Source organism: Geotrypetes seraphini, chromosome 5 (genome assembly GCF_902459505.1).
Source record: "Geotrypetes seraphini chromosome 5, aGeoSer1.1, whole genome shotgun sequence".
Lineage (NCBI taxonomy): Eukaryota > Metazoa > Chordata > Amphibia > Gymnophiona > Dermophiidae > Geotrypetes > Geotrypetes seraphini.
Window position 1 is genome coordinate 29419025 of NC_047088.1, and position 14578 is coordinate 29433602.

The 14578-nt window shown below is 43.3% G+C and overlaps 1 protein-coding gene across 2 annotated transcripts in view; it reads right to left on the bottom strand.

The window, feature by feature from the left end:
• Nucleotides 1–1697: 1697 nt before the first annotated feature.
• The window catches only part of ESX1 (ESX homeobox 1), a 42002-nt gene continuing 29121 nt past the window's right edge, over nt 1698–14578 (bottom strand). The window contains exons 4-5 of one of the 2 annotated variants that reach the window (XM_033946685.1): nt 13813–13961; nt 1698–2228 (exon numbers count right to left, since the gene is read on the bottom strand). In XM_033946685.1, the coding sequence (XP_033802576.1) occupies nt 2003–2228; nt 13813–13961 (375 nt within the window). In that variant the 3' untranslated portion in view covers nt 1698–2002. Of the gene's footprint in view, nt 2229–13674; nt 13962–14578 lie in introns of both variants that reach the window. The other variant, XM_033946684.1, reaches the window with a different exon arrangement.

Sequence of the window (14578 nt, forward strand, 5' to 3'; positions counted from 1 at the left end):
CTTAAACTGAGGAGCCAATTTATAGAATGGCTCTAAATACCTCCCCTCAGGATCAGCCTGTTTTGCTTAGAAAACTAAGCAGGGTATGGTGGAATTACTTCCTGGATGGGAGACTGTAGTAGCAATGGAACAAAGGAAAGGTCGCTCCATAACCCAGTGGCTCCCAAACCCGCCCTAGCGGAATCCCAGTCAGTTAAGATATCTGCAATGAATATTCATGAGCTAGATTTGCATGCACATCTAACTCATGTATATTCATTGTGGATATCATGGAAACCTGATTGGCTGGATTTCTCCCAGCAAGGATTTGGGAACCACTGCTATAACCAAATGAAAACTCAGCTAGATCTCCCGTAACCCTTAACATCTATATTTTCATTTCAAGCTATATTTTCATTATAGTGTTTTCTATTTTTGTCTGTAGTAGCACTATTTACTTGATTGTTGGGAATAACTCAACACCGCTTCTAAACAAACTGGAGTTTGAAGTCAAACACAATGGTAATATATAGAAATAAAACAAAACATAATGGAGATAAGACGATATCTTTTTATTGGACTAACTCAATGCATTTCTGATTAGCTTTCAAAAGCTAATTAATGAATGCAGAGTTAGTCCAATAAAAAAGGTATTACCTTATCTCCTTTATGTTTTATTTCTATATTTTACCTTTAAAAGTGGACTAACACGGCAATCACACCATTTCAGTCAAACACATAATTCTTTGTATAAACTTTTGCTTTCCTTTTGAGTTACAGCTGGTTTGATCTCCTTGGGAGGCAGTGAATCTTTTTTAAAATTCCGTTTTGTTATTTTCTTTACTTCCATAAGAGGAGGACTTGGTCAGGATAAAACCAGAATGCTTCAGTTTCTAGCATGGATAACCTAGCGCAGACATGGGCAACTCCGGTCCTCGAGGGCGGAATCTAATCGGGTTTTCAGGATTTCCCCAATGAATATGCATTGAAAGCAGTGCATGCAACCAGATCTCATGCATATTCATTGGGGAAATCCTGAAAACCTGATTGGATTCCAGCCCTCTGGAGTTGCCCATGTCTGACTTAGCGTCTTATGCACACCCACATAATACTGAAGCAGCCCTACGCCCATTTCAACTGCCTGGAGACACCTTACTAACGCTGGCTTTTACAAAGATATAGTAGAGGTTTTTACTACAGGCCAGCAAGGTAAATGCTCCGATGCTCATAGAATTATTATGAGTGTTGGGGCATTGACCTCACTGGCCTGCGGCAGAAGCCTCTACTGCGGCTTTATAAAAGGAGCCCTGAAACAATTAACATACTCTCTTGATACTAGTGCAGTGGTTCCCAACCCTGTCCTGGAGGACCACCAGCTGGTCAGGTTTTCAGGATAGCTCTAATGAAAATGCATGGGGCAGATTTGCATGCCTGTCACCTCCATTATACACAAATCTCTCTCATGTATATTCATTAGGGCTATCCCAAAAACCCAACTGGCTGGTGGTCCTCCAGGACAGGATTGGGAACCACTGTACTAGTGAATAGCTTCAGCACTGAAAGTGGTTCCCAACCCTATCCTGAAGGACCACCAGGTCAGTCGGGGGTTTCAGGATAGCCCTAATGAATATGCATGAGAGATATCTGCATATAATGGAGGTGCCAGGCATGCAAATCTGCTCTATGCATATTCATTAGGGCTATCCTGAAAACCCGACTGCCTGGTGGTCCTCCAGGTCAGGGTTGGAAACCACTGGTCTATAATACACTGTTAATGATGGTGATTTTTTTTTTTTTTTGGTCAGGTAGCTTTTAGAAATGCACCCTTTCAGTGTTTTCTTCTGATACAATCTTGGAAAAATAGTACACTCTTACAAATTATCTTATCTGAAAAGTGATTTCAAATGCTTTTTTAAGAGATGGACATTGTTGTAGTAGACCTCTTTATGAGCTGATCCAGTTAGAAGGAGAAAAAAATTCCTTATCTTCTCTCCTTGCATGGCAGGTCTGTTTCGTGAAGTGTCTACGAAAGCTCTTTGTTAGTGTTTGTAAAAGTGGACATGAGATTTAATTGAGGGATTTGCGCCGAATGTTCTTTAGCTTTGAGCCTCAGAGCCGCGATGCTAGACGTTTTCCTTTCAGCCGCTGCCAGATCGGTGAAGGCGGTCAGAGCAGGGTCTGATGCAGGTCCTGGAGCTTTTATTAATACTGAGGCAGTCGTCATGAGAGGATTTAGAGCACTGAGAAACCTATAAGGAATAATAATAAAAAAAATCAGCATTCTTAAAGACGGAGGGTCATTTTAAAGAGAATCTATTTGGTTATTGACTTCTCTATGAAATGTGTGCCACACTATTGAGCTAAGCTCTGCATTCTTTCAGTTTTGTAGATTTGCTCTGTTTTTGTCATCCTTGGCAAGCACAAAAGGAGTGTGAATAAATTTCAAACACAGGGCCTTATTCAATACAGATTTTATTCTTCCATGAACACGGAACAGCAAAAGGTTCTTTTCAAAGAAGGCCCTTAATGATTCATCAAGTATCAGCACTGGATTCTAAAAATGTGGCTCTAGGTAGACTAATTGGGCAGACTGGATGGACGAATTGGTCACTTTCTCCTGTCATCTGCTATGTCCTTGTATTTCACATAGCAGGAAACCAGTACAGACCACAAGACAGGGCAAAGTATTGTTGTTGCTGAGTTAGTCCACTTGAACGTGAGGAAATAAGAGAGACAACTTGTATGCAATAGTTCCTACAGCAGGGGTGGGCAACAAGAGTCCTCGGGGGCCAGAATATGGGAGGTTTTTTGTGATTTCCAAATGAATATGCATCGTGAGATCTATGTGAGTATAATGGAAGCACTACATGCAAATAAATCTCATGCCTATTCATTGTGGAAAGTTTGAAAACCCAACTGGGGTTTGGTCCTCAAGGACTGTGATTATCTATCCCTGTTCTAGAGTGATGCAGGTTATTTCTATGCTAGATATGGTTACCTTTTGGTTATCTTTTTTAAAAAAAAAAGTTATCACACAAAGTTGTCAATATGTCTTTGAAGACTGATGTAAGAGTCTTAGATGCCCTAAGTCAGGGGTAGGCAATTCCGGTCCTCGAGAGCCGGAGCCAGGTCAGGTTATCAGGATATCCACAATGAATATGTATGAGATGGATTTGCTTGCACTGCCTCTTTGAGATGCAAATCTATCTCATGCATATTTATTGAGGATATCCTGTGGAACCTTCAGCCTTGCACGAAGTAGCATAGCCAGAAGACCATTTTGAGGGAGGGGAGGGGTTTGTGGTGAACAGGAGGCCACACATTTCCCAAGAAGGTGTACATGAGAGCACTTTTCGCTTTGGAAAATGGCTATTCATTTTGGACATTTCCAGTACAAAAACGTCCATCACTGCAAGATGGACAGTTGTTTCGGACTTAGACCCTTTTTGGAAATGCCCATCTAATTGTGCTATCAGCATGCAAATTTCACAGCTTTTCTTTGAAAATACAAATTTTGCATGCAAATTCATAACATGTCCTGAAACATCCCCTTGTTGTGTAGCCAAATTTCTGTGCACTTAAATGTGTCCCTTCAGACAGCTGAAAATCCATCTCTGGGTGACTTATACACATAACTAATTTATTTTACACACCTACATTCCAACTAAGTTTTCGAGATGTAATCCCCAAATGCAGACAGTTCTTGGGCTCTTTTTTTGTGGTCGGCATGGTAAATACATTTTCGTGAATTTTCCTTTTAATTTGGAATAAAAGGCATGTGTTTATTGTAATGTAGTCATGTTTTTTTATAGGTTTTTTTTTTTTTTTTTAAAGATTTATTAACTGCCTTTTTATGAAGAGATTTACCCAAAGCAGTTTACAATTCATTGAACAGTAATCATGTACTCTTTAAGTATTTTCCTATGTTCTGGCACGCTCAAAATCTAACTGTGGTACCTAGGGCAATGGACGGCAGGCTGAAATCAAACCTCAGGGTACTGAGGCAAAGGCTCTAATCACTAAGCCCCCTCCTCCACTCCACTTATTTTTTAACACAGGAAGAAATCAATGAAGGGGATGGCAGCACAAAAAGTAATTTGCCATGAAATAGGCTTGACTAGCTTTATAAGCTAGAAAACACCTGGCAGCATTGCTTCTTTACATACCACATCCCTGAAAAGGGCAGGATTTTGAAAACACACTGCACCTTTTTATTGGGAAATGGAAAAGCTTGTAGAGGGCAATTTTCAAAAGGCATATTAGGTGGGTAAATTGGCTGCCCTGAAAAGGGCCCTCCACCTAATGAAAAAGACTATTGCACATAATGAAAAAAGGCTATTCTTCTGGATGTATTTAGGTTGGGGAAGAAAAACAGTCTGTGTATATTTGAGTGTCAAATGTATCTACAAATATACATGTGGGCAATTACCATAAAGCACAGTTATTTACTGTAACAGGTGTTATCCAGGGACAGCAGGCAGCTATTCTCACATATGGGTGACGTCATCGACGGAGCCCGGATGCGGACGCCTCGCAAGCAGACTTGCTTGAAGAAACTTGAAGTTTCGAGTCGCCTTCTCGCCCAGTGCAGGGCACGTCTCCTCAGTTCAGATAGCTAGCAGAGAAGCCAACCAGGGGAGGTGGGTGGGTTGTGAGAATAGCTGCCTGCTGTCCCTGGATAACACCTGTTACGGTAAGTAATTGTGCTTTATCCCAGGACAAGCAGGCAGCATATTCTCTACATGTGGGTGACCTCCAAGCTAACCAGAATGGGATGGTGGGAGTGTTGGCAATTTAGGAGAATAAATTTTGTAATACTGTTTGGCCAAACAGTTCATCCCATCTGGAGAAAGTATCCAGACAATAGTGAGAGGTGAAGGTATGAACCGAGGACCAAGTAGCAGCTCTACATATTTCCTCAATAGGTGTAGATCTGAGGAAAGTTACTGAAGATGCCATTGCTCTGACTTTATGGGCTGTGATTTTACTGTGAAGGGGTAATCCAGCCTGGGCATAGCAGAAAGAGATACAAGCCGCCATCCAGTTGGAGATGGTACGCTTAGAAATAGGATGGCCCAACTTATTTGGATCGAAGGAAACAAAAAGTTGAGGAGCAGTAGAAGGCCAAAGCACGTTTACAGTCCAGAGTATGAAGAGCTGATTCTCCAGGATGAGAATGAGGCTTTGGAAAATACACTGGAAGTACGATGGATTGGTTGAGATGAAATTCCGAGACCACTTTAGGTATGAATTTAGGATGAGTACGAAGAATCACCTTGTCATGATGGAACACAGTGAATTGTGGGTCAGTAACTAAAGCTTGCAGTTCACTGACCCACCAAGGAGTGATTAGAATCATGGTGGCATGATCATTCTTCAACTTGACCAGAGTCTTGAGAATGAGAGGGAATGGAGGGAATGTGTAGAGGAAGAGATTCATCCATTCCAGAAGAAAAGCATCTGCCTCGAGGTGGTGAGGAGAGTATATCCTGGAGCAGAACTGAGACAGTTTGAAGTTGTGGGGAGCCACAAAGAGGTCTATCTGAGGGGTTCCCCATTGTGAAAAAATGTGATGAAGAGGCGAGGAATGGAGAGTCCATTTGTGAGGTTGCAGAAGACGACTCAAGTTGTCCGCCAAGCAATTCTTCGCCCCTTGAATGTAGACAGCTTTGAGGAAGGTGTTGTGGCAGATTGCCCAGTCCCAAACCTTCAGGGCTTCTTGACAAAGGGAGGCAGATCCCGTCCCTCCTTGTTTGTTGACATAATACATGGCAACTTGGTTGTCTGTCCGGATGAGGACTACCTGGTCACGAAGAAGATGTTGAAAAGCATTGAGAGCCTTGAAAATCACTCTGAGTTCCAACAGATTTATATGACATTGACGATCCATACTGGTCCAGTGGCCTCGAGTACGGAGACCATTGAGATGAGCACCCCAAGCATAGGTCGAAGAGTCTGTCGTGAGTACCTTCTGATGAGGGGGTGTTTGAAAAAGCAAGCCTCTGGAAAGATTGGAAGAGAGCATCCACCAATGGAGAGACTTCTTCAAGGAAGGAGTGACTGAAATGTGTCGAGAAGGAAGGTCGCAAACTTGCGTCCATTGAGATGCCAGGGTCCACTGAGGAATTCTGAAGTGAAGTCTGGCAAAAGGAGTCACGTGTACTGTGGAGGCCATGTGACCCAGAAGTACCATCATGTGTCTCGCTGAGATGGAAGAGCCGGAAGACACTGTATGACAAGAGTTGAAGAAGAGCTTCCAGACGTGGTTGTGGAAGGAATGCTCTGAGTTGGACAGTGTCCAGAACAGTTCCAATGAATTGTAGAGTCTGTGAGGGCTGAAGTTGAGATTTGGGAAAGTTGATTTCAAATCCCAAACTTTGTAGGAACCAGGTAGGCTGTTGGGTTGCTACAATAACCCCTTGAGATGTGGAATCTTTGATGAGCCAGTCATCGAGGTAGGGAAAAACCTGAAGACCATGGTTCCTTAGAGCTGCTGCTACCACTACCAGGCATTTGGTGAACATTCTGGGAGACGAGGCCAGGCCGAAGGGTAGTACTCTGTATTGATAATGCAGATTCCCCACCTGAAATCTGAGGTATTGATGGGAGGCTGGATGAATGGGGATATGAGTGTAGGCCTTCTTGAGATCCAGAGAGCATAACCAGAGAAGGGGATAAAGAGATGCCAGGGACAACATTCAAAACTTTTCTTTGACTAAAAATTTGTTGAGAGCCCTGAGATCCAGAATGGGTCACAGATCGCCCGTCTTCTTCGGAACAAGGAAGTAATGGGAGTAAAACCCCCTGTTCTGCTGTTCCAAGGGAACTGGTTCGATGGCATGGAGAGAAAGCAGAGCTTGAGCTTCCTGAAGAAGGGTAGTCTGAGTTGGATTGGAAGGATACTCTCTTGGAGGAAGCTCTGGTGGAACCTGAGTGAAGTGAAGAGAGTATCCTTCCCTGATGATGGTAAGCACCCAGACGTCGGATGTAATTATCATCCATCGGTTGTAAAAATGATGGAGACGACCTCCTATAGGGGGAAAAGGAGACAGAGACAGAACGGTGGAGGTTATGCTCTGTTGTAAACAGTCACAAAGGCTGAGAAGCCTTAGGTGCAGCAGAAGGTTGGGGTTTCTGTTGCTTCTGAGGTTGCTGTTTTTTTCAGAGGAGGGCGAGTATAAGGAGCCAGCTTTGGAGCAAAACGCCTTTGATAGATAAGAGAAGGGCGTGCAGGCTTGGCAGGAGCTGGCTTTGGCTTAGGTCTGACTATAGAAGCAAATGATTTTTCATGGTCAGACAATTTCTTGGTGGCTGCCTCGATGGATTCATCAAAGAGGTCGTTGCCCTCACAAGGAATGTTAGCCAAGCGGTCTTGAAGGTTAGAGTCCATGTCAATGGTACAAAGCCAGGCAAGACGACGCATAGCTACAGAGCAAGCAGCCGCTCGGGCAGATAAGTCGAAGGCATCATAAGATGATTGGAGGAGATGCAGATGTAATTGGGAGAAAGAAGCAATGATTTCCTGAAACTCAAAATGCATTTGGGTATCCAAACTTTGGTAGAAGAGAAAGAAGAAATTCAAAGTAAGTGATGAAATGAAAATTATAATTGAGGACTTTAGAGGACATCATAGCATTCTGGTAGATGCGACGTCCGAATTTGTCCATAGTTTTCCCTTCCCTTCCAGGAGGAATGGTGGCGTAAACCTTGGAAGGATGGGACCTTTTCAAGGAGGACTCGACAAGCAGGGATTGATGAGATAACTGAAAGTTGTCAAACCCTTTGTGATGCACAGTCTTATATCTAGAGTCCAATTTCCCTGGAACAGCTGGTATGGAAAAAGGTGTTTCCATGCAACGACCATAAGTCTGATTCAAAAGCTTATGAAGTGGAACTTAAGAGACTCTGCTGGAAGTTGAGGAAGATGCATGACTTCGAGATATTCCTTAGAATATTTGGAGCCAGTATCCAATTAAATATCCAAGTCTACAGCCATCTGTCGCAGGAAAGACGAGAAAGATAGCTGATCTGCCAATGCTTTGCCTTGAGAAGGACTCGAGGACGTTGAGGCAGCCTGTGTTGAAGAAGAAGCTTCAGCAGGGAAAAAGGCATCAAAGGAACCTGGCGACTTGGACGAGGCAATCGAGACCGGAACATCCTCGAGGTCCGGCATAGGAGACCTCAAACGAGGAGTCGGTGGTCTGGTCGAGGTTGGAGTAGATCGAGGCTTCGAGGAAGATTGTCTGTCGTGAGAAGAAGAATAATGCCTGGAAGGATGCCTCGATGAAGGCCTCGAATGTCGGTGAGAACTGTGTCTGGAACCAGATCTCGAGGATCGAGGAGATTTCGCCTAGGAGACGTAGGCAACCGATGCCGATGTATGAATAGGACTAGAGGCTGTAGATCGAAGCTCCAGAGGCTTGGTGGAGGAACCTCGATGCACTCTCAAAGACTCTGCTCCTTGTTTAGAGTGTGAGGATTCTCGTTGAGGCACTCGCAAAGAATCTGCTCCTTGCTTTACGTGCTTGGATGCCAGAACAGACACTCGCAGAGACTCTGCTCCCTGCAAAGAGTGTGTAAGTTCAGACTGGGGCAAAGGAAGCGGTTCGACCTCGTGGGAGTCTGCTGAATGGCCAGGCTGGATAAGAGAAGCAGTTTGGGTCCCATGTTAGTAAGGAACTGAATAAACTACTTCTCTAACACGGTCTGAAAAGAAGCCGGCAAGGATGGATCCGCGTCTGAAACCGGACCACCTGCTTTGGCTGGAGGTTCATTCGAGGTAGTGTGAGTGTGCTTCGACTTGGGAGTCTTAGACACTTTAATCACCACTGGCGGAACCAACTGCTGAGCTATCTGACCTGAGGAAACAGGGGAAGATACAGCAGATGAGGTCGAAGCAAGAGGCGCTGCAAACGACGAAGGTCTGATGAAGCTCGAGGTGGAAGCAGTAGGTGCAGAAGGAGCCTCGGTGAGAGTCGAGGCCGAAGACGCCTTCGAAGTCGAGGGATCAGTAGGAGACTCCATCTCGAACAGCTTGTCCACCAAAATGCAACGACTCTTGAAAGCACGAGGCTAAAGTGTTTGGCAAGGCAGGCACGACCTAGGATGATGTTTTGGCCCAAGGCACTTGAGGCAGTGTCCGTGAGGGTCCGTAAGAAAGATCGTGCGCTGACACTTGCTACATCTCTTGAAGCCCGTAGCAGGCCGGGACATTGAAGGAAAAATAGCCGCAGCAAAATTGAAGCCCTCGGGCTGCGGCCGAGCGGCCTGTCCTGGAAAACGAACGGAAAAAGAAAATTTTTTTATTTTTTTTTAAAACTAAAATAAAAGAAATAAACTAAAAACAGCGATTCATGAGGAAAAAAACACAAACCGCGGTTGAGAGAAGGCACAAAGCAACGAAGTTAAACGCAAAGAGTCAAAGACGGACTTCTCGGCTCCGCGGAAAACTGAGAACTGAGGAGATGCGCCCTGCATTGGGCGGGAAGGCACTCGCGCATGCGCGGTGCGGGTGACTCGAAACTTCGAGTTTCTTCAAACAAGTCCGCTTGCGAGGCTCCATCAATGACGTTACCCATATGTGAGAATACCTGCCTGCTTGTCCTGGGATAAACTATTACAGGAAAAAAAATAACCCTGAATGGTAGTTCAGTAGGTGAACAATTCTGAAGATGTGTGTGTGTGAGGGGGAGAGGGGGGTCAGCAATTATCCTTGTTTGGTTTTTAAATTTTTTTTAATATTATAAACCGCTTTGGTACTAAAGTGGGTATATCAAACCATAATAAACTAAAAGAAAACTATGGTAAACTAAAAAAAAACTTGAGGGATCCTGGTACTGCAGCGTTTGGAGTCCAATTGTTAAAGAATAACGCTGCCTGCATGCCACTTGCCAGCAGTGTTATTCTATATGCCCGGGGGCATAGGGCTGCAAAGCCATAGCCCAATGCTTCCCAGCCCAATGTGCGCAGAGCTCCTTGTAATGGTCTCTCCCCCCCCCAATTCCTTCTCATGCAGCATCCTTCGCTCTTGATCTGCCACTCTTGTCAATGCAGCATCCCCAAGATCTCCTTGCCCCCAGAGAAGGTCTTGGGGGCTTACCTTACGGTATTTACATAATAATGAGATGCAAAACATGTATTTTCATGTTTTGCATTTCATGCCTGTATAAGACAACTTAACAATTGCATAGTATTTTTAGTCAAGTAGTGTTAGGCACATTTTAAGTGTGTTAAGGGTCAGACAACGCGACTTAAGGTCCTAATGCAGTTTGATGAATTCCCCTCTTAATGAACCTACAATTAAAAGATAAGCTCAGGAGTACATAAGAATGGAAAACACTGAAATCAAAATGACCAAATGCTTTGAAACTAACACAAAGAGGCACATTAAAGTGTTACTGTCTTAGTAAGTTGGTCTATAGTCCACCCATTTTACTAGGTTCTAATGGCATTTACAGACATCTAAGACCTAGATAAGTTAGTACTAACTAAATCTGACATAAATGCATTGCGTTTTCACTGACCTGATGAAGAGAAGACTCTTAAATGCTCACCACAGATGTATTTAGTCCAATAAAAAAAAGTATCACCTACAACTTGTTTTTTAATCATTATTGCCACAAATGTATGTGTACTGTTTATTCTACTTCTATCTTCTTGCACAAGAGGATGCTTTGGTGGTTTGTTTTTAAAAAAATTAAATGCAGGGGTTCTTTAATATGGTGTGCAAATAGATTTAGTGCACTCAAATGATAAGTGCTTGGAATTCATTAGCGTGTGCTAAATCTGTTTGCATATCTTAGAAAAAGGAGCCAAGAGTTTGCACTTACTAATTTTTGTAAAGAAAACAGGTGGTTATTTTTCTTTAAATAAATAAGGGGGATAGGGAAGAGGGGAGGAGGGGAAGGGGGGATTGAAAAGGGGGAATTGGGATTGGGTATGTATAGAGGTTTGAGGTGGATAATATGGAAATATATTTTGGAGAATTAATAGAAATTTGTATGTAATTAGTTTTGTGAATTTAATTGTTATGAGAATATTATGTATTATATTACTGTACACTTGTTCGATTCCTTCAATAAAATGTTATAAACTAAAACTTTTAATAAACATAAACATTAAAAATGAGCTTGAAGATAAGATCAAGATGGCGTCGGGAGCGGACGCCTGAGCGAGCTGTGCTGCTCATTGCTCCTGGACCCGCGTTGTGTGTTTCTTCCCCGATAGCGATATGGGGAAGAGGAAGGGAGTTTCCCGCTTGGTCCCTCCATCGGCTGAGTCCCCTCAACTTCTGATCCAGACAACGTTAACGAGCGCCTTTGCTCGCTTGGGTGAGGAGATCTGAACTACTTCGGGAGGAAGCTCGGAATCTCCGGGGAACTTCAGCACAGAGAGTCGGGCTACGTTGAGTCCTGAACAGAGGCTGGTTCCTCCCCAGCCCGGAAGTGCACTAGTGCAGGGAACAGCTGGAATCCGGCGGCCCCGAGAGGGAGAGCCTGATCCCAGTACAGGAGGGACATCCCCACTAAGCCCTTCGGAAGAAGGAGGAGACGGGAACCATCAGAAATTTCCCTGCACTTTAGAGGAAGAGGTGAGAGGCGCTTCGGGAGGGAATACTATCAGTTTTGGGGAGATGAAGAAACCAGACAAGACAAACATGGAGGCACTATGGCAGGCCATATTAGTCATGGATTCCAATCTTAAATTGACTTTATCTACAATTAAAACAGATTATGGAACTGTCTTTTCCAAGGTAGAACAACAGGGGGTACTTCTTGGTAATTTGAAGGAAAAGTTGGAGGTAGAGGAAAAGAATTTGAATGATGTAAAGAAAGTACAAATGGAACTGGTTAAGGAGAGATCTTATGTTTACCGCAAGATGGAGAACTTTGAGAATCAACTGAGGAAAAATAATTTAAGATTTTTGAACTTTCCAAAATGTCCTATCTTATCACCAGTTGAGATGGCTAGGAAATATTTTTGTGAAACTTTAGCCATTACACCAGAAAATTTACCTCCAATTGTTAGAGCTTACTATTTGAATATAAAGACACCACAAGGGGAATCCATTCCTATAGAAACCCTAGTGGATAAAGCAGCGGATATGAATGTATCTTTATTTTTGGAAAATTCCCTTGAGGTTGTCACTCAGAGAACTACCATGTTGTTGACTCTAGCCTTGGAGAGTGATAGGGAATTTATTCTTCGTATGTATTTTCGTCATATAAATGATAAGTTTTTGGGCTCTAATGTTCGAGTTTTTCCAGATTTATCACAGAGGACCCAGAGACGTAGGAAGGAGTTCTTGTCCTTGAGGCCAAGAACTCTAGCCTTAGGGGCTACGTTTCTTGTTAAATTTCCTGCAAAGTGTTATGTATCTTATCATGATAAGAATTTTCTTTTCTTTGAGCCTAAACAACTTTTGGAATTTATTGGATCAAAAGAAAGATTGGTAACCATGTCTAGTGATGTATGACCTGTCAGCTGGTTGTAATTTGGGAATCTAATGCCGTAACCTTAATTAATCTTGTTATTTGTTACTTCTATTTGGAAGTTTATTTCTTTTCTTGATCTTTGTTTGTTTATTTTTTGTGGACTAAATAAGATATAGTTAATGTTTCCTTTATAACTCTTATTGAATATAATTTCTTTGATCTGTAGCAACGTGTAAAGCAATGCTTGTATTAAAAATTGAAAATCTTAAAAAAAAAAAAAAGCTTGAAACACATACTTTAAAAGCGTCTGTGTAGTTTCCATCTATGCAGACTATTTGGAATGTTCTCCCATAAACGCTGAAAAGGTTTTGGGTGTATTGCTGCAAAACTACACTTTCAATGGGAAATAAGCTGGAGAAGCATACGCTCTGAAGTAACATAAAGAAGACAGACACATTTCTAAGCCTTCCTTTTTTTGGGTCTGGTGTCTTACTCCTACAAAACCATGGATGCCCTGCTCCACTTGTATTTGTGCTGAATAGATTTGACTGAACCTTGTTAACATATAGGTCATTAGAGGACAACTGAAAACGAATCTGTGACTAAATTTCATCGTTTGGTTTTGGCTTCACCAGCCACCCCTAATCAGCGATATGGGTCACCCCATTCTTCCCTCCCTTCTTCCAACCTCCTGCAAACAGGAGCAGCCATCACTCCCTTTCTCCTTCAAGCAGAAGTAGCCTCCGTCCAGGACCCCTCCTACCTGTTAGACCCCCCAGGCTTACCTTACAATTGTTGGCATTCTAGCGGTACCCATGCTGTCTCTTGTCAAAATGGCTGCCATATCCTAGAGCAGCAGGCAGGAGTGATTGGGGATCATTCTTACCCTGATTGCATTACTAGATCAGCCATGATCATAAAGTAGGCCCATGGTGGGCCTACAGGTGGAGGTGGGTGTCTGGGAGAGGGGGTTGAGTTTGTTCCTGTTTCAGGGACACAGCACTCTTTCAGTTTTAGCCAAAAACCACACTGCCATTTTTGGCTAGAACCTTACGAGGACTGATGTTTGTGCCAAAATCTAACCCAAAATTTTGTTGGTCTCTATAGATCAGTAAATGTTGACCAGCCAATTGAAGGGGAGGGCCCTTGATGCATGGGTAGAAATGTTGCTTTGTACTGATGAAATGTGCCCAGAAAGTCTAATGACTCTGTTCCTGAAAAATAAAATTCTAAGAACTTTTAAACAGCTATTTACACCTACCTGCCAAAATAGGGACTCAAAATGGGATTTCTGAAGAGGGATGTCCAGGTGAGGTTATTGAGGCCAAGTGAGCCCAAGGCAGCAGGGCCAAAAGCTGGGGTGACAGGAGGCATGGTCATTGTAGACACAGGCACTGACCTCCATGCAGGGTCCAGAAAAGGAGGTGGGTTCAGTGGAACATCTAAATATAGACCCAGTGGAGGAGGCAATGACATTCCAGGAGCGTTACTCAGTATTTCAGTTTTCTCTCGTTTCCTCCATTTGGCTCTTCGGTTTTGAAACCAAACCTTTAAGAAAAAAAAAGTAATATGGCTGCTTTCAGGAACTTGCTATTTAGGGACTAAATTATAGTTTTGTTTTCATTTTGATTTATAAAATTTATACCCTGTTCACACCTAAGCGGTTTACAAATAAAAATACACATAAAACCCAACACATAACTACACTTCACCCTCCGTATTCGCGGGTGTATTACTCACAACTTCGATTATTTGCGGTTTTATGCCTCCTAAACAAAATTAAATTTTAAAGGCTGCCTCTGATCCATCCCTGCCTCCCGGACCTCTCCAGACCTTACCTGGTGGTCTAGTGGTAACATGGGGCAGGAGCGATCTTCCTACACTCCAGCCTCGTGAAAAACCGTCAACAAAAATGGCTGCCGTGAGTTCCTGTGGTCTCACAAGACTACAACGGGAACTCATAGCAGCCACTTTTGTTGATGGCTCTGCATAGGGCAAGAGCGTAGGAAGATCACTCCTGCCCCACTTTACCGCTAGACCACCAGGTAAGGTCTGGGAAGGTCCGGGACGCAGGAGGGAGGCGGGGGTGGGTCAGAGTTGGCTCTAAAAGTTATTCACGATTTTCCATATTCATGGGCCGGCTCTGCCCTAACCCCCGCGAATAC